Source organism: Coregonus clupeaformis, unplaced genomic scaffold, assembly GCF_020615455.1.
Source record: "Coregonus clupeaformis isolate EN_2021a unplaced genomic scaffold, ASM2061545v1 scaf0560, whole genome shotgun sequence".
Classification (NCBI taxonomy): Eukaryota; Metazoa; Chordata; class Actinopteri; order Salmoniformes; family Salmonidae; genus Coregonus; species Coregonus clupeaformis.
Genome location: NW_025534015.1, coordinates 127,474 through 154,393, shown reverse-complemented (window position 1 = coordinate 154,393; position 26,920 = coordinate 127,474). Strand labels below are relative to the sequence as shown.

The following is a 26,920-nucleotide window of genomic DNA, read 5'->3' as shown; positions in this document are numbered from 1 at the left end:
AGGCACAATCTCCACAGGGTGTCACAGCTTTTAAAGGCTTGTGTGGGGAATGAGACCAATGTAAATGAGACAGAATTCCTGAGAAGACAATCAAACACCTTTGCATAACAGAGTAATTCAGAGTTACCACAGAGATCATACATCCAAATAGATGGCATCAGAGTTATCTTCAGTGAACAAGTTTCAGAGAGATACCAAACATGGATACTATAGCATTATTCTGTCACAGTAGGCAGTCCTTTGGATACTGTAACAGAGAGATATATTTTGGCCCCTCAGAGGGGGAAGGACTGACTAGTCCTTGGGCATTGTCCTTTGTGCATTCCTTGTGTTCCTGGATAATTTGCCAATGCACTCCAGGTAACAGAGAGAACATAAAGTAGGGCCGAGCCTACAAATCCCCCCTGGACAGAAGCTGTACATGGACAGCCTGTGTCCAATATAGGATGAAATGGCCCGCACCACACGAGAATTCCTTCTTGAGTCTTCAGTCCAACTTATGGAACCTAACTTCTAGTCCTTGGGCCCATGACATCTGGAGGGTCTTCCGGGGAATCGTTGACAATGTGCATTCCTTCAACCAAGCTCAATGAAACATAATTCTTTGTTGAGGGCAGAAAGATTAGTTCAGTCAGTTCTCAACATTTGATGAAACATTATTACAGTCAAGAGTTACTAGTCACTGTTTGGCTTTGTATGTTGGTCAGATTGGTTGGTCTGGTCAATGGTATCCTCAAAGTTTAGCAAGTATGAATCAGATGGATATTAAATGGAATGAAAGGCCATTAAATGCATAATTAAAGTTATACTCTATCAAGTGTTAAATTGCACTTTTCTTTGAGAAAGACAGAAAGTATAATTGAAAGAGCCTCTCCCCTCTGGAAGTTTGCCTTGAAAATATGAAAACCCTATTGATGAAAACAAATCACCCCAAGATCAATTCTTGAGTTTAGATTAATAGAACCAGAACATAATAATAACACATCATGTTAAAAGCAAAAAACGATGTTCTGTAAAACAGTTAAATAACAACATTAAAGGTAGTGGCACATATGTCTATGTGTAGTAAGAATTAGCAAATATGAATAATTCAGTCATTTGTTAACCCAATCTGAGCCCCCCCCCCCCCCAAAGTTGAAACCTGTCCTATGCGTAACCAAGACAACCACAGCATAATAAACTCTCATTGTGTGTAGGACAGTGACAGAAAATCTCATTTTAACCCATTGTACATTCAGACGGTAACACAACAAAATGTGGAAAAGGTCAAGAGGTCTGAATACTTTCTGAAGGCACTTTAGCAATAGCTGTCTTTAACTCTCTTCCTGCTTCTGTTTGAGTGTATATGCCCCCCTCCGTGGCAGATAGAAACTATTACATTCTATGAACTAGTTGTAACATAAGGCTCTAAGGCACTACAATTGATTACTTAATTTAATTAGCACATTTGAATACAGTGGGGAAAAAAAGTATTTAGTCAGCCACCAATTGTGCAAGTTCTCCCACTTAAAAAGATGAGAGAGGCCTGTAATTTTCATCATAGGTACAAGTCAACTATGACAGACAAAATGAGAAAAAAATCCAGAAAATCACATTGTAGGATTTTTTTATGAATTTATTTGCAAATTATGGTGGAAAATAAGTATCTGGTCAATAACAACAGTTTCTCAATACTTTGTTATATACCCTTTGTTGGCAATGACACAGGTCAAACATTTTCTGTAAGTCTTCACAAGGTTTTCACACACTGTTGCTGGTATTTTGGCCCATTCCTCCATGCAGATCTCCTCTAGAGCAGTGATGTTTTGGGGCTGTCGCTGGGCAATACGGACTTTCAACTCCCTCCAAAGATTTTCTATGTGGTTGAGATCTGGAGACTGGCTAGGCCACTCCAGGACCTTGAAATGCTTCTTACGAAGCCACTCCTTCGTTGCCCGGGCGGTGTGTTTGGGATCATTGTCATGCTGAAAGACCCAGCCACGTTTCATCTTCAATGCCCTTGCTGATGGAAGGAGATTTTCACTCAAAATCTCACGATACATGGCCCCATTCATTCTTTCCTTTACAAGGATCAGTCGTCCTGGTTCCTTTGCAGAAAAACAGCCCCAAAGCATTATGTTTCCACCCCCATGCTTCACAGTAGGTATGGTGTTTCTTTGGATGCAACTCAGCATTCTTTGTCCTCCAAACACGACGAGTTGAGTTTTTACCAAAAGTTATATCTGACCATATGACATTCTCCCAATCCTCTTCTGGATCATCCAAATGCACTCTAGCAAACTTCAGACGGGCCTGGACATGTACTGGCTTAAGCAGGGGGACACGTCTCGCACTGCAGGATTTGAGTCCCTGGCGGCGTAGTGTGTTACTGATGGTAGGCTTTGTTACTTTGGTCCCAGCTCTCTGCAGGGTCATTCACTAGGTCCCCCCCGTGTGGTTCTGGGATTTTGCTCACCGTTCTTGTGATCATTTTGACCCCACGGGGTGAGATCTTGCCGTGGAGCCCCAGATCGAGGGAGATTATCAGTGGTCTTGTATGTCTTCCATTTCCTAATAATTGCTCCCACAGTTGATTTCTTCAAACCAAGCTGCTTACCTATTGCAGATTCAGTCTTCCCAGCCTGGTGCAGGTCTACAATTTTGTTTCTGGTGTCCTTTGACAGCTCTTTGGTCTTGGCCATAGTGGAGTTTGGAGTGTGACTGTTTGAGGTTGTGGACAGGTGTCTTTTATACTGATAACAAGTTCAAACAGGTGCCATTAATACAGGTAACGAGTGGAGGACAGAGGAGCCTCTTAAAGAAGAAGTTACAGATCTGTGAGAGCCAGAAATCTTGCTTGTTTGTAGGTGACCAAATACTTATTTTCCACCATAATTTGCAAATAAATTCATAAAAAATCCTACAATGTGATTTTCTGGAGAAAAAAATTCTCAATTTGTCTGTCATAGTTGACATGTACCTATGATGAAAATTACAGGCCTCTCTCATCTTTTTAAGTGGGAGAACTTGCACAATTGGTGGCTGACTAAATACTTTTTTTCCCCACTGTACATAACATTCTGTTGGTGGCAAGAATTTTGTATAATAATTGTAAGTTTACATTTTGAACCAAGCGTTGTTTTGTGTATCAGTTCATAAGCCATGGAATCGGAATCCCCACCTCCTACCCCTTCCACTTGCCTCTTCCTTTTTGCAGTAATGCTGCAATCAATTGGTTGTAATTTTGGATAGAGCAAACATTTCCAAATATTTTTGTTAGCTGGACATTTTACGTAACTCTCCACCTTTCCTATTCGTAATGTCATTAACAAAGATAAATCATTTTTTGTATGAAATTCTTTCAAAATAACGTAAAAATAAAAGAAAAACACGTGTATTTGAGTTTAACAATAATATTGTATGTTATATTTGGTCTGTCTTTTCTGGAGGATGAATCTGGAATTGCAACCAGCTTTGTATGGTTTGTTTTAGAAAGGGCGATATTTTGAAAAGCTTCCATTTTCAGTTAATTGAAAATGTGAGGTTGTAATCTAGATAAGGGCAAAAAGGCAATTTTTTACCAAAGGGTGAGCCATTCTTACTGATCTACTTGAGAACCAGTTCGGCTTTAAGTATAACTTTTGTATGATTGATGCTTTTAGTGAGAGGTTTAATGCTTTAATATTTTATAATTTTAGCCCCCTGAATTCATATTCATTTTACAAATAAGCACGCTTCATTTAATCTGTCTTGCCATTCCAAATAAAGTGAAATATTTCTTGTTCATACAATTTGAAAAACATATCGCTCGGTGTAGGCAGGGCCATAAGTAAATAGGTAAACTGGGATATGCCTAAACAACTAAAAAGGGTGATTTTTCCACCAATAGACAGGTATTTACCATTCCATGGTAGCAAGATCTGATACATTTTTGCTCACTTTCTATTAAAAAATGTTGTAATGAGTTCATTTATTTACAGAGTATGTCCACTTCATTGTCAGACAATTGTATTGGTAAACTACACCGTAATCTAAAAGTGGTATTTTTTTTACGATCCAATAAATAATATGGTACAATGATCATAGTTTGGTTGTAATCCAGAGAGTTTAGAAAAATCATCTAGATCATCTATGAGGCTGTGAAGGGATCCAGATTGCATATTTAAGAGGAGACTTCAGCGTACAATGACACCTTTCACCGTTTTTATGCCCTGGATTTCTAGTCCCTCTACATTATTGTTGGACCTGATTTTAATAGCTAACAGTTTGATGGCCATAATAAATAGATATGCCGACCTTAGACAACCTTGTTTTACTCCTCTTGACAGTATAATAGTTTCTGAGAAGTAGCCATTACTTATTATTTTACACCTGGGTTTACTATACGGAACTCTAACCCATTGTATAAGAAATTCTCCTAAATTAGAATAGTCCATGTATTTATATATAAATTCTAGTCGTACTTTATCAAAAGCCTTTTCAAAATCTAATATGAAGACCAGACCTGGCTTCCTAGATTTTTCATAATGTTCTCGTTTCCAGTATTTGTCTCATATATCATGTATCGTCCATGTAAAAAGTCTAATCAGGATTAATAATATCCTACAACACCTTTTTAATTCTATGCTCTATGCATTTTGCTAGGATTTTGCATCACAACACTGAAGTGTAAGGGGCCTCCAGTTTTTTTAGGTGGACTGGATCTTCATGCTTACCACCTGGTTTATAGGTTACCAGAACCTGTTGACAACACCCAACCCATTTGCCGGTGTGTATCGGAACAATAATAAGTCCTTTGCATGTTTGAGATTGAGATGTATTGTTTACATGGTGTTAAAAAGATAGTAACACCAATTGTTATAGGATCATTTAGGCCTACTCCAGTAGTGTACTATAGGATATAACAGCATTCAAGTCATAATATACCCCAATTGCAGTGCAATGTGTAGGTCTATTGGGGACTACTTCAGCATGAGGTATCATTCACAGCAACGTTGTACTCTTCGACTCTTTTAACAATGACTTGTTTACATACAACTTATCGACCACCAGAAGAACATTCTGCTTCTCTATTTGGAGCCTTTTGAAAGTGGGGTACAGGGAACTTCATCTCTCCACTATCTCATGGGGAAATCGCTCATTAATAGAGAACGGTGTTCTTCAGCTCCCTACCCTGTTGTAGCAAGACAATCTTCATTTTGTAGTGAGTTAGCCTAGCTACTATCAGACAGTGCCCACTGGTGTAAGGTACTTAAGTAAAAAATACTTTGAAGTACAACTTCAATAGTTTTTTTGGGTATCTGTACTTTACTATTTCACTTTTAATTCAGTAGATTCCTCAAGACAATAATGTATTTTTACTCCATCCATTTTCCCTGACACCCAAAAGTACTTGTTACATTTTGAATGCTTAGCAGGACAGTAAAATTGTACAATTCACACACTTATCAAGAGAACATCCCTGGTCATCCCTACTGCCTCTGATCTGGCAGACTCACTAAACACACATGCGTCGTTGGTAAATGATGTCTGAGTGTTGGTGTAGAACAATCAAAGAGGTGTAATGGGTTCTCACTCAAAAATATGTCGCATTAAGCTGACATCATTATTCAATGTTTTTAATTTTTTACTGCATCAGGGATAGCGTGCCCCTGGCTATCCATAAATAAAAAAAACAAGAATATGGTGCCATCTGATTTGCTTAATAGAAGGAATTTGATATGATTTATACTTATACTTTTGATACTTAATTACATTTGAGCAATTCATTACGTATTTTTATACTTAAGTCTATTTAAAATAAAATACTTTTAGACTTTTACACAATTAGTACATTATTTTACTGGGTAACTTTCACTTTTACTTGAGTGTTATTCTATTAAGGTATCTTTACTTTTACTCAAGTATCACAATTGGGTACTTTTTCCACCACTGAGAGTGTCTTCCCTCCTCTCTGACACCAAAATGCAGAGGCCTTTGAAAATGAATTGTATCCACCTTTTCCTCCATCTTGAGATTACGTGTCATGAAAACCTTGACTTGATCCTCAGTTGCCTGATAGTTTTCATCCTCCTTTATTCCCATTATGACAATATTATTATTCATACTTCTGCACTTCAGACCAAGTAATTCTGTTTTCATTGTGTTATTATCATACCATAGCCTCTCATTAGTGCAGAGTTCCCCAACTGGCAACCCGCGCCCCGAATTTGGCCCACATGGGATTTTATTTGGCTCCCAAATTTTTCAGAGCAAAATAAAGTATAATATATTCTTAATTTGTGGACATACAATACTGTAAAAAGACCAGAAAATCAGCTCCAAGTGATTTACATTTTGGAAGTCTGTTCCAAGGTATTACCACGCATAATAGAAATATATATGTAATTGTATACTAATTTAAGCAAGGTTTTATAGTGATTATGTTTTAGTCATCTGTTTGGGCTTCTTGCGGTCAATTTGCAGTCAATGAATTATTTGTAATTATATTCTGGCCCCCCTGACCATCCGCTTGTGAAAAAATCATCCCGCAGCTGAATCTAGTTTATGGTCCTTGAATAAAACTTTAAAATATATTTTTTAAATCTCAACCGTTGCTGCTCAACACCAACTAAAAAGGCTGCCGGGTCCTCCATCTTTATTAACACCATACGTGATTTTATTTGATATAAGACATACAAATGTGCTAATAAAATAAAATAATCAATTGTGGTGCTCTTGTTCGCTTCGATGTGTACGATTCTGGTTCGAGCATTTTAAAGTGTTGATCAATAAATAGTTGAATGTTCTGTATATTATCCATTAAGTTTGTTTTACAGTTATTAGCTAATCCTCAATTTTACGATTAATTAATGGGTCAAGCTGTGCCTACCATGCTGACACGTCATTTCCCCCCTAAATAACTTGTTACCCTTACCTGAGAGTCTGGAGAAGATGAGGAGGAGGAGGGAGAGGGAGAGATGAGAAGCCATTTCTGGGTATGTGTCTCCTGTTCTATGGTACCAATGCACAATGTTTGTGTCAAAGACCAAGGCACCAAAGAGAAAGACTGAACTTCCTAATAGCTATAGCTGTCTTTAACTCTCTTCCTGCTTCTGTTTGAGTGTATATGCCCCCTCAGTGGCAGATAGAAACTATTACATTCTATGAACTAGTTGTAACATAAGGCTCTAAGGCATTACAACTGATTACCTTAATTAATTAGCACATTTGTACATTTGTCTGTTTATTGTAAAATAAAGTCCATGAAACATCATAGATAAATATAAATGTTTGTGCTGCTATGACGAAATGGAATTATTTGTTCAGCTCTTTACACTTTTCATGTGTGGAACTTGACCATACAAGAAAAGAATGCTGCTAATTCTGCAAACCACAGAGATATGAGGAAGTGGGAAATGTTTCCATGACAACAGTGTCTTGGCATATATATGTGGTCCTCTGTAGCTCAGCTGGTAGAGCACGGCGCTTGTAATGCCAAGGTAGTGTGTTCGATCCCCGGGACCACCCATACACAAAAAATGTATGCACGCATGACTGTAAGTCGCTTTGGATAAAAGCGTCTGCTAAATGGCATATTATTATATACTTGGTGTGAAAACATTTAAGGAGGGTGTTTTTGTTCCCTAAACTACTGTGAAAAACAGAAGAAGTTACACACATTCATATTTATATTGCCATCCAATTGGAAGAATAAGTGTTACATACAGCTGAATGAGTGATAATTACCTCATGGTGTCCTTCTCCTTGCCCCTCTCAGAACCTTGGACTGTGTTGTCAGTCTGAACAGGCTCAGCAGTTGGAGAGAAAGAGGATTGTTCAGTGGTTGGAGCTTGGGTTGCTGTGAGGTAAAAACAACAATGGTATTATGACTGGTGTACCAGAGAGACACAGGGTAGACTGAACTGTAACAAGACACTGTGGCTAAGCTATGATCTTCTTCTACAACTTATGTCATTTACTCGAACATGTGGGTTTTGTTGAGTACAAACCAATAGTAGGACTACTGTAATCAGGTTATAATCCAATTTGTTTCAGATGATAAGCAAGCAAGACTGAATAAAACAAGTTTATTACTTAAAAAACCCTAGAGTCGATTGCCCACCAAAGGATATAAAAATCAGCAGTAACACGCATTATAACATTATAAATGATACTGTAAGCATGAATTTCCCATGTAATATGCTACCAATTGGATTATGGTATCTTAACATTATGATTCTCATATATTATAGCTTATGGCTCTTTCATGATACTGGTGTCATGACATTGATGATTATAGGCCTACATGCACATGAATGGGTACTTTGGGTAAAGGAAATGGTGGTTTTGACTTGCAAACATTGTTGTGCAAATCTCTCTCTACCCATCATCAACACTAACATCTCTGCAATCCTCCTCCATGCCATTGACCTTCTGATTTTGTCTCTGTATTCTAAAATCATTCTCAGCAAATAAACAAGGTAGAATTATAATGCTCTCCACGCCACATTATTTTCCTTTTTGATATTTGTAATTAGCCTACAAAGCCAGCTGCTTATTTTCATGTACAGTACTGTACCTAGAATACAATGGTTGGATTTGCAGTAAACAATTTCATGTTAGAAAAATGTATTGTATTGTAGTATACAACATTTGCTAACATACGTATACATTCAACCCATGGCATACAAGGATGTGGCAGCAGTGTCACGATCGTCGGAAGGAGCGGACCAATACGCAGCGCGTGGAGTGAACATGATGACTTTATTTATAAAGCAACCACGAAAAAACAACAAATGACGATAATGAAGTCCTCAGTGACACAACTGAACTTGGAACAATAACCCACCAAACAAAGGAGAAAACACACAGAATATATATGGCTCCCAATCAGAGATAACGAGCCGACAGCTGACACTCGTTACCTCCGATTGGGAGTCATAGACCAATCACCACTAGACACAAACAAAATGAAACTCACCCATCCCCAACACCACCAAATGAAATACACCCAAACCAATGACAATGAACAACCCTGGCTCAAATATCAAAGTCCATGGAGCCAGAGTGTCACAAGCAGTCTCTTGGGACATTCATTGGGACCTCTTCATCTGTAGACAGGCTTTCACAGCTCTCCATATCTGAGGACAGACATCACAAAGAAACAGGCTTCATTTTATTACAATTAGACAGCCCTGACTATTATCTCCTTGTCTGTCTTCATAGTTTTCCTCTCTAGGACTAGAACGCCAGAATATTTGCATAATATCATCCCACAACCTGCCCTGTCTAACTAGCTAGTACACCTACTCTCTTTTCTGATAGCTGGAGCAGAAAATCATTTCACCCTCTTCCATTGCTGTAATCTACAAATGCATTTGGAGCATGAGTTTTTAATTTACAATGATGAATAGGCATCAAGATAACAAGATAATATGACGTTAACTAGCTGTAGTATGTAAGGTTAGCTAACAAGCAGCTCATTAGACTACACACAGTGGCCTGCTGTACCTAGCTAGCTAATTATAATATTTTTTGTTTTGTTTTTAAATTCAAAATGTACTTAGCTACTAACTTGAATAGATTCACGCCTACGCCCAAGCCCACAAAGCATTTTGCTCTACAACCCCCACAAGTGTCATGGGACTCGTCTGAAAGTAACCGGTACCGGTTGAACAAAAGTATTGAAAGTATATATTTCTTTACTGTATTTTTTTCCATTTATGAATGTCTTATTCAATGTGTTTCTTAGGCTAATGTAGTAAAGTGGTCCTCTGTAGCTCAGCTGGTAGAGCACGGCGCTTGTAACGCCAAGGTAGTGGGTTCGATCCCCGGGACCACCCATACACAAAAAAAATAAATATGTATGCACGCATGACTGTAAGTCGCTTTGGATAAAAGCGTCTGCTAAATGGCTTATTATTATTATAAAGGCCAACTTCAATATTTTAGCAAATCATTTTTTATACCTAAAGGGGTCCTAAAATTCAATTTCAAATAGCAAAATGATCCATAGTATGACCATCTTAAAACAATTGTCAACCCCCCATGACTTTTAAGAATTAATTCTACAGTATCTGATTGCTCTTTACACACTGGTCATAGTGGTGGTACTTTGTGTGGTGGTTTGTCGTCTGACAGTGATGTGAACAGGCATCATAAGGTATCCCACTCTACACATGTACCAGCCAGTGTTATCCATCTTCAGATCAATCATATTCACTGTTAAGATGTTTCTTCTGGTGGCATCAGTGGTCTGCTGTAATGTCACTGATGTTCTGTCTAAAGTCCCAGATTTCCCCCACACATATAATACAGGAAGTGTAATTGATAAGACAAGCTACTGCTCCTGTCTTCAGAGTGTCAGCATGTGTCCAGTCCCAGTCCCTGACCTCAACTTCAGCACTTCATAGAAACATGTTACCCTTACCTGAGAGTCTGGAGAAGATGAGGAGGAGGATGGATGGAGAGGGAGAGATGAGAAGCCATTTATGGGTATGTGTCTCCGTATGTTATATGGTACCAATGCACAATGTGTGTGTCAAGGACCAAGGCACCAAAGAGAATGACTGAACTTCCTAATAGCTATAGCTGTCTTTAACTCTCTTTCCTCCTTCTGTTATAGTGTATATGCCCCCCTCCATGGCAGATATAAACTATTACATTCTATGGACTAGTTTTAACCTACTTTTTAAATACTAATACTTATTTCAATCAATTTTTCATTCAGCATTAACTTTTTTTATTTTTTTATACAGCTTGTATATTTAATATACACATTTGATCATGATCAGTTACATTTGACTAGATACATGATATCAATAAGATGGTGATGTGGGGAAAAAGTGACAAGGGAAAAGGGCATTGGAGCAGGTGGGCGGGACATACAGTAACTAATATAACAGATATGTGGTGATAATCAAAACAAGCACAGCAGACTGTCTTCAGTAGTTTATGGACACAACAAGGAGACAGGGGTGGGTTAGGAGGTGTGGGCAGAAGCATATTGGAGGCAGATAGATAGTCATGACTCATGTTGTGACACGGAGGGGGAGTGGGCTATCCTTCCAGGATAATGGCTCTTTAGGACCAAGATCTTCACTCAGTCAGTCACTGTGTGTTGCTGCCCTCTGCTGGAAAGAAAGTAGTTTGTTGCACAATACAGGCATGTTCTAGAAATAATGATAACAATGTAGTCAGCTTCTCTGTATGATAAGGATAAAAAAGTGTGTGGCTAAAGAGTGATGTATTGTACACATACAGTAGTAATGTATGGTCTTGTCTGTTCCCCCCCCCTCCCCAAATCAATGCACTGGGCCTTTTTTACTCCTGTATGAGCGGACAATAATAGTCGTCATCAGCGCGGGGAGAAAATATTCTCCTTCCCCCTGCAGCCATGTCCATGAGAGAGAAGATAAGTCAACACTGACCTGTGTGGTGTAGGGCTAGTGAGCTGTAGACCACATTATCATCAGGTTCTGCCTAGAAGAGAGGAGGGACACACAAACAGGTAGAGAGGTGAAGAGGGACAATCTGTGATGATGGAATGTAGACTACAGCTCGGAATCACTGCAACCATTTGTTGCAGAATAGCTGAAATGGGATGAGATACATAAAGACATGAAAACTCAGAAATGTTTACAGCTTTACACAATTTTCAGTGTCTACACCCTAAACACCAATGACTGCCAAAACACGGACCACAAAACCCTCCTTTTCAAGTACTCTGACGACACAGCCATCCTGTTCCTCCTGAAGGAACCCCCATCCTTCCAGCAATATCAGTCATCCGTTACCCAATTAGTTGAATGGTGCCACAATAACTACCTAGATCGCAACGTCTCCAAAACTAAATAAATAACCATTGACTATCCCAAAACCCCCAACTGTGACGGCTCTATCATCAACAGAGAGGCCGTTGAAATGATTCCTTCATTCAACTACCTCTGAATTACAATAGACCACAAGCTAACCTTTGATCAACACACCACTGAAATAACTAAGAAGTCCCAGAAACGTCTGTCTGTCATCAGGCGTCTGATCCACCTGTCTGTCAAACCCAAACTCCTTCTGCTACTCTACCGGAGCATCATCACCACTACTCATCTACTGAAGTATCTGCTACCACAACCTGCTCACAGTCTCACACCACAATAAACTATTAAGGATCACCAACACGGCATCTAAACTGATTGGACTCCCCACTCCATAGTGGTCCCTTCTTAATATCGGACACTTAAATGTCTCACTGCAAGCTTCAGGAGGAGTTTCATCCCAGGGACAATGACAATTCTAAACAGATCCATGTATCTTCCTCCTATGGGCAGGTGGGTGGGACTATTTATGTCTAACTGTTGTTTGTTTCCTGATGTTCTTCTTGTAGGACAATAAACCTGATTCTGATATGTGACTTCATCTATAACCCCATGCACCAGTCTGCCACATAGCCAATAGAACAACACAGATACAACTTAATCTATTAACATCATAGTGATCAGAATAGCAGCCTTACCTTGGTCTGTACATTTAGCTGGTTCCTCCTCTTGGGGACAACAGTGCTGTAAGTCACATCATCACCATTGGCAGGAAATGGGTCCTGCTGGTAGAAACACACAAAGGGGGTTGATGATAAAAACTCATCATCAGTCTACATGTATGAGATACCTTTGGATATTTACATAATCCACAATATAAGGCATGTATTTGTTTTAACAATATTAAGATATGAGCTTTCTTCCTCTCAAACAGCACAGTGTCAGTCAGGTTAAATAGGAACAGGACAGAGAAGCAACATAGGCCTACTGTGTCTGCAAAGCTGACCAGGAAATCACCTTCAAGACCCACTGCAGCCTCCCTACAACATCATTTATCACCTGATTTACTGAACAAATGGCACATCTCAATAGGTGGTCCAGGTGTCCTCTGACATGGCAGAAGTGTGTGTGTGTGTGTGGGTGTGTAGTTTGTCTATTCTTGTCTATTCTTCCCAGAAGTGTTGCCAAACCCTTGAATTTTGCGATTGCATCTAAAAAAAAAAAAACTATTTTACTCAGGTCATATTTCTTTAACCTTAAGTATATGTACTTTACTGTATTTATACTTGGAATATCCTTTTTCAACTGGAATAGTTCAGAAATAGCTGGAGTGGTACTTTAACCAGAAACTGAAATCACACTGTCTCTACAGTCCTGGGTATGTTTCATTGACTGTAAATATAGAGTTAACATGTATAAATTATACAGTTACAATGGACATGACGCTGTAGCTGAAGAGCTAATGTGTTATTTAAGTCCATCTGATGTCCATGTCCTGTCCATGGCCACGTCCTGCATTTTTCACAGACAGGGTCTTACCCACAAGGCCTTGAGTCAGATGAGAGGAACATGAGTGTAGCCTACCAATGAGGTGTTTGTTGTCTGGTCCATGGCCTTATTGTCCTCTGGAATAAAGAAAGAGAGATGCAGTATTAGAGACCTCTGAGATACACTAGAATAATACTGAATACATTCATCATAGAAGAGTTATACTTTTGAGTCTCCTCCTCTTATGTCAAGATACATTGGTTATAACATAGGCTAATACAGTTGTCTTCAAGGAAAATATCGATTGTCTCATGAAAATATCTCCAAAATCAAACATATCACTTTTTTATTACAGTCATTATAGAATGAATACTTACTATGCTTTCTCCACATCTTCCATGTGACTAGGACACCAGCTATCACCAACACCAACATGCCCAGAGGAATCAGTAGGACTTTTAGATCTATGGAACTGATTGTGAAAGACTATGTTTACTGTAAAATAAAGTCCATAAAACATCACAGATAAGTAGATAATTATTAGTTTTTTGCATTATGTTTTTTGTGCTGTTCTGACTAAATGGAAATATTTGTTCAGCTCTTCACACATTTAATGTGTGAAACTTGACCATCAAAGAATAGAATGCTGCTACGTCTACAACCACAGAGATAGGAGGAAGCGGTAAATGTCTCTATGAGAACGGTGTCTTTTTGGTCTATACTTAGTGTGGAAACATTTAAGGAGGGTTTTTTGTGTAGTGTGAAAAACAGAAAAGGTTACGTTTCTTCATATTTCTATTCCGATCCATTTTTAAGAGTAAGTGTGAAATACAGCTGAATAAGTGATCATTACCTCATGGTGTCCTTCTCCTTGCCCCTCTCAGGTCCTTGGACTGTGTTGTCAGTCTGAACAGGCTCAGCAGTTGGAGAGAAAGAGGATTGTTCAGTGGTTGGAGCTTGGGTTGCTGTGAGGTAAAAACAACAATGGTATTATGACTGGTGTACCAGAGAGACACAGGGTAGACTGAACTGTAACAAGACATTGTGGCTAAACTATGACCTTCTTGTCCAGCTTATTTCATTTTCCCCAACATGTGGATTTTCACTTAGTATTAGCACTGTTGAGTTCAAACCAATGGTAGGACCATTTAGTATTCACAAAAGCTTTGAATCAGGATACAGTTCAATTTGTTTCTGATGATAAGCCAGCAAGACTGGATAAAACCAGGTTAATACTTAATAATACAGTATCTGATTGCTCTCTACTCACTGGTCATAGTGGTGGTACTTTGTGTGGTGGTTTGTCGTCTGACAGTGATGTGAACAGGCATTATAAAGTATCCCACTTCACAACTGTACCAGCCAGTGTTTTCCATCTTCAGACCACTCATAGTCACCGTTAAGATGTTTCTTCTGGTGGCATCAGTGGTCTGCTGTAGGGTCACTGATGTTCCATCTATAGTCCCAGAATTCCACCAGACACATGAGACACTGCCCCCAATCCTGCACCACTTCATATGTCCAATGTCACCATAGTAACAATTTACAATGACACTCCCTCCTTCAACTCCAGTCACCTCCTGTTGGTCCACATAGAGTTCTGGAGTACCTGAACACAGAGGTACACACACCAAATAAGGTCCTGAGTGATCAAGTGTTTTTTTTGTAACAACTGACAACAAATATCATAATTATGATATGATGGATAGAGAACAGAAAGTAGACATATACCAACATTCCTCATGTCAACTTGAACAATATTAGTGAGACCAGTAAATGAAACCAGAACACCAGTCATGTAATCACATGCAAGAGTTGCAGGGTCTTACCTGGAGTGACAGATAGGTGGAACCAATTTGTCCCGACATGTTGTAGGCCATTGATCACCACAGCACACCAGTAATGACCAGAGTCCTCACTCCCCAGATCAGTCATGGTCACAGTGAAGGTTAGCTGGTTGATGTCATCAGAGATTGAGGCCTTAGTTGTGCTCTTAGGAAGGTAAGTGTGTACAACAGGAGAGCAACTATTGAAATAATCTCCTTTACACCAATATTTCACATGGGTTTTGTATTCCTGATGATAGGGACATGGGATGGTGGAGGAGCCTCCTGTCTTCACAGACACACGATAAGCACCTGTAGACACAACTACAGAAAACACATTAGATTGGAATTCAAGCAAATTCTCACAGCAGTAAAATGACATTCCATCTGGACTATAACACACATAATACAGGAAGTGTAATTGATAAGACAAGCTACTGCTCCTGTCTTCAGAGTGTCAGCATGTGTCCAGTCCCAGTCCCTGACCTCAACTTCAGCACTTCATAGAAACATGTTACCCTCCTTTTTTTTTGCCAATCCACCACCCCCTCCTTGGAGGATAAAAATAACTTTGTTTGTTCAGCTTTGTTCCCCGTTACATTTACATTCTACACATATGTTATATACATGGCACTTTTGTTACACAGTAGTTACATAACAAAATGTAGTTATTGGATATACATTACATCTGGATAGATAGTACTTAAACCCATCCAGAATACATTATATATAGTGTTTTCAGTCATAAATACTATAGATCATGGGCTTCTAATCCCACCCCTCAGATGCTCTCAGTCCATGTCACCTATCTCCGTAAACCACCCTCTTATGATTTCCTAGTGCAATATATTTTTCTACTGTGCTGTGATGTTTCACATATTTTCTAAACCTGTCTAATCGCATAGTATCTACAGATTGTATATGAATATTTTAACTAAGAGTATTATTATATTGTTGATTGATTGACTATGGCCTTCCAAATCTCCCAAAAGTGCTACCTGTAGGGTTAGTTTCAGGTAAATGTTGTGATTTTTCAGCCACTCCTGAACCTGTGACCAGAAACAAGCTACATAGGGGAAAAACCAGAATAAGTGATCTAATGATTCTGTCTCTTCACAGCAAAATCTGCAGAGTGGAGATGGTTGTATGCGCCATTTACAGTGGGGAAAAAAAGTATTTAGTCAGCCACCAATTGTGCAAGTTCTCCCACTTAAAAAGATGAGAGAGGCCTGTAATTTTCATCATAGGTACACGTCAACTATGACAGACAAAATGAGAAAGAAAATCCAGAAAATCACATTGTAGGATTTTTTATGAATTTATTTGCAAATTATGGTGGAAAATAAGTATTTGGTCAATAACAAAAGTTTCTCAATACTTTGTTATATACCCTTTGTTGGCAATGACACAGGTCAAACATTTTTATGTAAGTCTTCACAACACTGTTACTGGTATTTTGGCCCATTCCTCCATGCAGATCTCCTCTAGAGCAGTGATGTTTTGGGGCTGTCGCTGGGCAACACGGACTTTCAACTCCCTCCAAATATTTTCTATGGGGTTGAGATCTGGAGACTGGCTAGGCCACTCCAGGACCTTGAAATGCTTCTTACGAAGCCACTCCTTCGTTGCCGGGCGGTGTGTTTGGGATCATTGTCATGCTGAAAGACCCAGCCACGTTTCGTCTTCAATGCCCTTGCTGATGGAAGGAGGTTTTTCACTCAAAATCTCACGATACATGGCCCCATTCATTCTTTCCTTTACACGGATCAGTCGTCCTGGTTCCTTTGCAGGAAAACAGCCCCAAAGCATGATGTTTCCACCCCCATGCTTCACAGTAGGTATGGTGTTCTTTGGATGCAACTCAGCATTCTTTGTCCTCCAAACACGACGAGTTGAGTTTTTACCAAAAAGTTCTATTTTGGTTTCATCTGACCATATGACATTCTCCCAATCCTCTTCTGGATCATCCAAATGCACTCTAGCAAACTTCAGACGGGCCTGGACATGTACTGGCTTAAGCAGGGGGACACGTCTGGCACTGCAGGATTTGAGTCCCTGGCGGCGTAGTGTGTTACTGATGGTAGGCTTTGTTACTTTGGTCCCAGCTCTCTGCAGGTCATTCACTAGATCCCCCTGTGTGGTTCTGGGATTTTTGCTCACCGTTCTTGTGATCATTTTGACCCCACGGGGTGAGATCTTGCGTGGAGCCCCAGATCGAGGGAGATTATCAGTGGTCTTGCATGTCTTCCATTTCCTAATAATTGCTCCCACAGTTGATTTCTTCAAACCAAGCTGCTTACCTATTGCAGATTCAGTCTTCCCAGCCTGTTGCAGGTCTACAATTTTGTTTCTGGTGTCCTTTGACAGCTCTTTGGTCTTGGCCATAGTGGAGTTTGGAGTGTGACTGTTTGAGGTTGTGGACAGGTGTCTTTTATACTGATAACAAGTTCAAACAGGTGCCATTAATACAGGTAACGAGTGGAGGACAGAGGAGCCTCTTAAAGAAGAAGTTACAGATCTGTGAGAGCCAGAAATCTTACTTGTTTGTAGGTGACCAAATACTTATTTTCCACCATACTTTGCAAATAAATTCATAAAAAATCCTACAATGTGATTTTCTGGAGAAAAAAAATCTCAATTTGTCTGTCATAGTTGACATGTACCTATGATGAAAATTACAGGCCTCTCTCATCTTTTTAAGTGGGAAAACTTGCACAATTGGTGGCTGACTAAATACTTTTTTCCCCACTGTACATAACATTCTGTTGGTGGCAAGAATTTTGTATAATAATTGTAAGTTTACATTTTGAACCAAGCGTTGTTTTGTGTATCGGTTCATAAGCCATGGAATCGGAATCCCCACCTCCTACCCCTTCCACTTGCCTCTTCCTTTTTGCAGTAATGCTGCAATCAATTGATTGTAATTTTGGATAGAGCAAACATTTCCAAATATTTTTGTTAGCTGGACATTTTACGTAACTCTCCACCTTTCCTATTCGCAATGTCATTAACAAAGATAAATCATTTTTTGTATGAAATTCTTTCAAAATAACGTAAAAAGAAAAGAAAAACACGTGTATTTGAGTTTAACAATAATATTTTATGTTATATTTGGTCTGTCTTTTCTGGAGGATGAATCTGGAATTGCAACCAGCTTTGTATGGTTTGTTTTAGAAAGGGCGATATTTTGAAAAGATTCCATTTTCAGTTAATTGAAAATGTGAGGTTGTAATCTAGATAAGGGCAAAAAGGCAATTTTTTTACCAAAGGGTGAGCCATTCTTACTGATCTACTTGAGAACCTGTTCAGCTTTAAGTATAACTTTTGTATGATTGATGCTTTTAGTGAGAGGTTTAATGCTTTAATATTTTATAATTTTAGCCCCCTGAATTCATATTCATTATATAAATAAGCACGCTTCATTTAATCTGTCTTGCCATTCCAAATAAAGTGAAATATTTCTTGTTCATATAATTTGAAAAACATATCGTTTGGCGTAGGCAGGGCCATAAGTAAATAGGTAAACTGGGATATGCCTAAACAACTAAAAAGGGTGATTTTTCCACCAATAGACAGGTATTTACCATTCCATGGTAGCAAGATCTGATCTATTTTTGCTAACTATCTATAAAAAATTGTTGTAATGAGTTCATTTATTTACAGAGTATGTCCACTTCATTGTCAGACCATTGTATTGGTAAACTACACCGTAATCTAAAAGTGGTATTTTTTTTACGATCCAATATATAATATGGTACAATGATCATAGTTTGGTTGTAATCCAGAGAGTTTAGAAAAATCATCTAGATCATCTATGAGGCTGTGAAGGGATCCAGATTGCATATTTAAGAGGAGACTTCAGCGTACAATGACACCTTTCACCGTTTTTATGCCCTGGATTTCTAGTCCCTCTACATTATTGTTGGACCTGATTTTAATAGCTAACAGTTTGATGGCCATAATAAATAGATATGCCGACCTTAGACAACCTTGTTTTACTCCTCTTGACAGTATAATAGTTTCTGAGAAGTAGCCATTACTTATTATTTTACACCTGGGTTTACTATACGGAACTCTAACCCATTGTATAAGAAATTCTCCTAAATTAGAATAGTCCATGTATTTATATATAAATTCTAGTCGTACTTTATCAAAAGCCTTTTCAAAATCTAATATGAAGACCAGACCTGGCTTCCTAGATTTTTCATAATGTTCTCGTTTCCTGTATTTGTCTCATATATCATGTATCGTCCATGTAAAAAGTCTGATCAGGATTAATAATATCCTACAACACCTTTTTAATTCTATGCTCTATGCATTTTGCTAGTGTAAGGGGCCTCCAGTTTTTTAGGTGGACTGGATCTTCATACTTACCACCTGGTTTACAGGTTACCAGACCATGTTGACAACACCCAACCCATTTGCCGGTGTGTATCGGAACAATAATAAGTCCTTTGCATGTTTGAGATTGAGATGTATTGTTTACATGGTGTTCTTTACTATTTCACTTTTAATTCAGTAGATTCCTCAAGACAATAATGTATTTTTTACTCCATCCATTTTCCCTGACACCCAAAAGTACTTGTTACATTTTGAATGCTTAGCAGGACAGGAAAATTGTACAATTCACACACTTATCAAGAGAACATCCCTGGTCATCCCTACTGCCTCTGATCTGGCAGACTCACTAAACACACATGCGTCGTTGGTAAATGATGTCTGAGTGTTGGTGTGGAGACAATCAAAGAGGTGTAATGGGTTCTCACTCAAAAATATGTCGCATTAAGCTGACATCATTATTCAATGTTTTTAATTTTTTACTGCATCAGGGATAGCGTGCCCCTGGCTATCCATAAATTTAAAAAACAAGAATATGGTGCCATCTGATTTGCTTAATAGAAGGAATTTGATATGATTTATACTTATACTTTTGATACTTAATTACATTTGAGCAATTCATTACGTATTTTTTATACTTAAGTCTATTTAAAATAAAATAATTTTAGACTTTTACACAATTAGTACATTATTTTACTGGGTAACTTTCACTTTTACTTGAGTGTTATTCTATTAAGGTATCTTTACTTTTACTCAAGTATCACAATTGGGTACTTTTTCCACCACTGAGAGTGTCTTCCCTCCTCTCTGACACCAAAATGCAGAGGCCTTTGAAAATTAATTGTATCCACCTTTTCCACCATGTTGAGATTACGTGTCATGAAAACCTTGACTTGATCCTCAGTTGCCTGATAGTTTTCATCCTCCTTTATTCCCATTATGACAATATTATTATTCATACTTCTGCACTTCAGACCAAGTAATTCTGTTTTCATTGTGTTATTATCATACCATAGCCTCTCATTAGTGCAGGGTTCCCCAACTGGCAACCCGCGCCCCGAATTTGGCCCACATGGGATTTTATTTGGCTCCCAAATTTTTCAGAGCAAAATAAAGTATAATATATTCTTAATTTGTGGACATACAATACTGTAAAAAGACCAGAAAATCAGCTCCAAGTGATTTTGTCAGTAGCTGAGTGTAGATGCGGTGAGGAAATCAAGCGCAGGAAACACGGGCGTTCGTCAACAGACTTTAGTTAACAAAATGCAGCACCAAACAGGCGAACAGCCAACCCAACCGGGAGGCAAAATACAAATTACGCACAACACACACAGGGCGTAAAATGAAGATAGCGCACACAGTGCGGACTCTCGGAAAACAACAAACACGAGAGTAATACAAAAAGAGCAACAGCTTGACAATAAACAATACCACATAACACCTGCCCCCACACACGAAAACTAAATAGGCAACCAAATCAAACACTAACAAGGGACAGGTGTACAAACAGACAAAACCAAACAAACATGAAACATCAAACGGTGGCAGCTAGTACTCCGGGGACGACGACCGCCGAAGCCTGCCCGAACAAGGAGGAGGAGCAGCCTCGGCCGAAACCGTGACAGTACCCCCCCCTTGACGCGCGGCTCCAGCCGTGCGCCGATCCCGGCCTCGGGGACGACCAGGATGACGCGGAGCAGGGCGCGTAGGATGACCCCGATGGAACTCGGTCAGCAGGGACAGGTCTAATATGTCCCTCCTCGGCACCAGCACCGCTCCTCCGGGCCGTACCCCTCCCACTCCACGAGATATTGGAGACCCCCCATCCGGCGTCTCGAATCAAGGATGGACCTCACAGTGTGCGCCGGAGCCCCCTCGATGTCCAACGGGGCGGAGGAGTCTCTTCTATCTCATAGTCCTGGAGTGGACCAGCTACCACCGGCCTGAGGAGAGACACATGGAACGAGGGGTTAATATTCCTGTAATCAATAGGCAGTTCTAACCTGTAACACACCTCGTTCAACCTCCTCAGGACTTTGAATGGCCCCCACAAACCGCCGACCCAGCTTCCGGCAGGGCAGGCGGAGGGGCAGGTTTCTGGTCGAGAGCCAGACTCGATCTCCAGGTGCGTACACAGGCCCCTCACTGCGGTGGAGATCGGGCGCTCGTCTTATGCCGACGGATGGCCCGCTGCAGATGAACGTGGGCAGCGTTCCATGTCTCCTCCGAGCGCCGCACCCACTCATCCACCGCAGGGGCCTCGATCTGGCTCTCGTGCCAAGGTGCCAGAACCGCTGGTACCCTAACACACCTGGAAAGGGGTTAGTTGGGTGGAGGAGTGGCGGAGAGAGTTCTGTGCCATCTCGGCCCACGGAACGTATCTCGCCCACTCCTCCGGCCCGGCCCTGGCAATAAGACCTCAGAAACCTACCCACATCCTGGTTGACACGTTCAACCTGCCCATTACTCTCCGGGTGGTAACCCGAGGTAAGGCTCACCGAAACCCCCAACCGTTCCATAAACGCTCTCCACACTCTGGAGGTGAACTGGGGGCCTCGATCAGACACTATATCCTCGGGTACCCCGTAATGCCGGAAGACATGGGTAAACAGAGCCTCAGCGGTCTGTAGGGCAGTAGGGAGACCCGGCATGGGAAGGAGACGACAGGCCTTCGAGAACCGATCCACAACGACCAGGATGGTAGTATTCCCCTGTTAGGGGGGAAGGTCTGTAACAAAATCCACCGAGAGGTGGGACCATGGTCATTGTGGAACGGGCAGGGGTTGTAGCTTACCCCTGGGCAAATGTCTGGGCGCCTTACACTGGGCACACACCGAACAGGAGGAGACATAAATCCTCACATCCCTGGCTAACGTTGGCCACCAGTACTTAGTGCTAAGGCAGTGAACTGTCCGGCCGATACCTGGATGTCCAGAGGAGAGGGACGTATGAGCCCAATAAATGAGGCGATCGCGTACCTCGAGCGGAACGTACGTCCGACCCACTGGACACTGTGGAGGACTTGGGTCGGTGCGTAACACCCGCTCGATCTCTGCATCGACCTCCCATACCACCGGTGCAACCAGACAAGACTTTGGTAGTATGGGAGTGGGCTCAACAGACCTCTCCTCCGTGTCATACCGCCGAGACAGGGCATCTGCCTTCCCGTTCTGGGACCCAGGGATGTAAGTGATTTTAAACACAAACCGGGCTAGAAACATAGTCCAGCGGGCCTGGCGAGGATTCAGTCTCCTAGCTGCCCGGATGTATTCCAGGTTACGGTGGTCAGTCAAAATGAGGAAAGGGTGTTGAGCCCCCTCAAGCCAATGCCTCCACACCTTTAGGGCCTGTACCACGGCTAACAGCTCCCTGTCCCCTACGTCATAATTCCGCTCCGCCTCGGACTAGGCTTCTTAGAATAAAAAGCACAGGGGCGGAGTTTAGGTGGTGTGCCAGACCGTTGTGAGAGAACGGCCCCAATACCGACCTCGGGCGCGTCTACCTCTACCTGGAATGGTAAAGCGGGATCCGGATGCGCCAACACCGGCGCCGAGGTAAACAGGTCCTTCAGTCTCCCAAAAGCCCTGTCCGCCTCAGCTGACCACCGCAAGCGCACCGGACCCCCTTCAACAGAGACGTTATGGGAGCTGCCACCTGTCCAAAACCCCGGATAAACCTCCGGTAGTAATTCGCAAAACCCAAGAACTGTTGCACCTCTTTCACAGTGGTTGGGGTTTGCCAATCTACGCACAGCTGACACCCGGTCAACCTCCATCTTCACCCCTGACGCAGACAACTGATAACCCAAAAAGGGAGACCGACTTCTGAAAGAACAGACATTTCTCTGCCTTGACATATAGGTCATGCTCCAACAGCCTCCTCAACACTCGGCGCACCAGGGCTACATGCTCTGCTCGGGTAGAACTGTACACCAGAATATCGTCTATGTACACGACTACTCCCTGCCCCTGCATGTCCCGGAAAATCTCATCGACGAAGGATTGGAAGACTGAGGGAGCATTCATTAACCCATATGGCATGACGAGATACTCGTAATGACCGGAGGTCGTGCTAAACGCTGTCTTCCATTCATCGCCCTCTTTAATGCGCACCAAGTTATATGCGCTCCTGAGATCCAATTTTGTGAAGAACTGAGCACCGTGTAATGACTCCGTCATAGTCGCAATCAGAGGAAGTGGATAGCTGTACTTCACTGTAATCTGATTGAGACCGCGGTAATCAATACACGGGCGCAGACCCCCATATTTTTTCTTCACAAAAAAGAAGCTTGAGGAAGCGGGTGAAGTGGAGGCCCGTATGTATCCCTGTCTCAGAGACTCGGCGATGTAAGTTTCCATCGCCTTCCTCTCCTCTTGAGACAAGGGATACACATGGCTCCGCGGGAGGGCTGCTCCTAACTGGAGATCTATCGCACAATCCCCCTGTCTATGAGGCGGCAGCTGCGCCGCCCTAGTCTTACTAAACACCAGTGTCAAATCCTCATACTCGGGGGGAATATGCAGTGCAGGCATTAGATTCGGACTTTCCACCGAGGTCGCCCCTATGGAAACACCCAGACACAGCCCCTCACACTGAGCAGACCACCCTTTAAGAGCTTTCTCTCGCCACGAAATAGTAGGGTCATGGGTAATCAACCAGGGAAGCCCCAGCACCACCGGATACGCAGGAGAGTCAATCAGATAGAGCTGAATCGTCTCCTCATGACCCCCTGTGCCTCCATCTTAAGGGGCGCTGTGACCTCCCTAATCAACCCAGATCCCTAACGGACGGCTATCTAGGGCATGTACAGGGAAAGGCTTATCAACGGGAAGGAGAGGAATCCCTAATTCTACACAGAACTGGCGATCTACAAAGTTCCCAGCTGCGCCTGAATCGACTAGCGCCTTATGCTGGGAACGAGGTGCTACCTGTGGAAAACAAACAGGCAAGGTTATGTGAACGACAGAAAGCTCTGGGTAAGTAGGGTGCCTACTCACCTGGGAGGACTCCCCAATGCGTGGCCTGCCTTCACCTCCACCGGGGACCTTCCCCAACACCTAGCCGCGGTGTGCCCTCCACGGCCACAGTTGGTGCAGGGACGGCCCCCCTCGGGTTCCTACTCCTCCTTTCTCTAGCGCCAGCACCTCCGAGCTCCATAGGGCTCGGCTCGGAGGTGCTGGAGGGTGAAATGGGCGACCCCCATCCGGGACGTCCCACGGGTGGCGAGCAGGGTGTCCAACCGAATGGCCATGTCGACTAGTTGGTCAAACGTCAACATGGTATCCCTGCACGCCAACTCTCTTTGGACGTCCTCCCGGAGGCTACAACGGAAGTGGTCTATGAGGGCCCGCTCATTCCACCCTGCATCTGCCGCTAGAGTCCGGAACTCCAGGGCAAAATCCTGTGCGCTCCTCATCCCCTGTCGGAGGGAGAACAGATGCTCCCCCGCCGCCTTCCCTTCTGGTGGATGGTCGAACACGGCCCGGAAGCGGCAGGAGAACTCCGCATAGGTGATGGTAGCGGCGTCCATTCTCCTCCATTCGGCGTTGGCCCACTCCAACGCCTTGCCGGTGAGACAGGAGATGAGGGCGGAGACGCTCGTGTCCCGAGGGCGCCGGGTGTACGGTGGCGAGGTAGAGCTCCACCTGTAGCAGGAACCCTTGACACCCGGCAGCGGAGCCGTCGTACGCCCTCGGGAGCGAGAGCCGAATCCCACTGGGTTCGAATATGGACAGGAGGACTGACCGATGGGGATGGTCCGGTAGGTGGGGGCGTGGGTACCCCGCTGCTTTCCCATCGGTGGAGAGTGTTCATCACCCGATCCAAGGCGTGACCGATCTGGTTAATCCGGTCCTCCTGTCCACGAAGACGGTCCTCCATGACCTCTGTCGGCGCGGGTGCTCCTGCTGACTCCATGATGTGATGTGGTATTCTGTCAGTAGCTGAGTGTAGATGCGGTGAGGAAATCAAGCGCAGGAAACACGGGCGTTCGTCAACAGACTTTAGTTAACAAAATGCAGCACCAAACAGGCGAACAGCCAACCCAACCGGGAGGCAAAATACAAATTACGCACAACACACACACGGCGTAAAATGAAGATAGCGCACACAGTGCGGACTCTCGGAAAACAACAAACACGAGAGTAATACAAAAAGAGCAACAGCTTGACAATAAACAATACCACATAACACCTGCCCCCACACACGAAAACTAAATAGGCAACCAAATCAAACACTAACAAGGGACAGGTGTACAAACAGACAAAACCAAACAAACATGAAACATCGAACGGTGGCAGCTAGTACTCCGGGGACGACGACCGCCGAAGCCTGCCCGAACAAGGAGGAGGAGCAGCCTCGGCCGAAACCGTGACAGATTTACATTTTGGAAGTCTGTTCCAAGGTATTACCACGCATAATAGAAAGATATATGTAATTGTATACTAATGTAAGCAAGGTTTTATAGTGATTATGTTTTAGTCATCTGTTTGGGCTTCTTGCGGTCAATTTGCAGTCAATGAATTATTTGTAATTATATTCTGGCCCCCTGACCATCCGCTTGTGAAAAAATCGTCCCGCAGCTGAATCTAGTTTATGGTCCTTGAATAAATCTTTAAAATATATTTTTAAAATCTCAACCGTTGCTGCTCAACACCAACTAAAAAGGCTGCCGGGTCCTCCATCTTTATTAACACCATACGTGATTTTATTTGATATAAGACATACAAATGTGCTAATAAAATAAAATAATCAATTGTGGTGCTCTTGTTCGCTTCGATGTGTACGATTCTGGTTCGAGCATTTTAAAGTGTTGATCAATAAATAGTTGAATGTTCTGTATATTATCCATTAAGTTTGTTTTACAGTTATTAGCTAATCCTCAATTTTACGATTAATTAATGGGTCAAGCTGTGCCTACCATGCTGACACGTCATTTCCCCCTAAATAACTTGTTACCCTTACCTGAGAGTCTGGAGAAGATGAGGAGGAGGAGGGAGAGGGAGAGATGAGAAGCCATTTCTGGGTATGTGTCTCCTGTTCTATGGTACCAATGCACAATGTTTGTGTCAAAGACCAAGGCACCAAAGAGAAAGACTGAACTTCCTAATAGCTATAGCTGTCTTTAGCTCTCTTCCTGCTTCTGTTTGAGTGTATATGCCCCCCTCAGTGGCAGATAGAAACTATTACATTCTATGAACTAGTTGTAACATAAGGCTCTAAGGCACTACAACTGATTACTTTATTTAATTTGCACATTTGTACATTTGTCTGTTTATTGTAAAATAAAGTCCATGAAACATCATAGATAAATATAAATGTTTGTGCTGCTATGACGAAATGGAATTATTTGTTCAGCTCTTTACACTTTTCATGTGTGGAACTTGACCATACAAGAAAATAATGCTGCTAATTCTGCAAACCACAGAGATATGAGGAAGTGGGAAATGTTTCCATGACAACAGTGTCTTGGCATATACTTGGTGTGAAAAC

General features: G+C 41.9%; 1 protein-coding gene across 1 annotated transcript; it reads right to left on the bottom strand.

Annotated features, from left to right (window-relative positions):
* Positions 1-7,708: 7,708 nt before the first annotated feature.
* On the bottom strand, positions 7,709-26,496 carry LOC121583113 (polymeric immunoglobulin receptor-like). The gene is made up of 8 exons (XM_045215935.1): positions 26,393-26,496; positions 15,092-15,412; positions 14,533-14,871; positions 14,116-14,227; positions 13,640-13,734; positions 13,359-13,399; positions 12,473-12,556; positions 7,709-7,819 (listed from the first exon to the last, which is right to left on the bottom strand). Exons 1-8 carry the CDS (start codon positions 26,445-26,447, stop codon positions 7,709-7,711), a joined length of 1,158 nt encoding a protein of 385 aa, XP_045071870.1. The 5' UTR covers positions 26,448-26,496.
* Between the last annotated feature and the right edge of the window lie 424 nt (positions 26,497-26,920).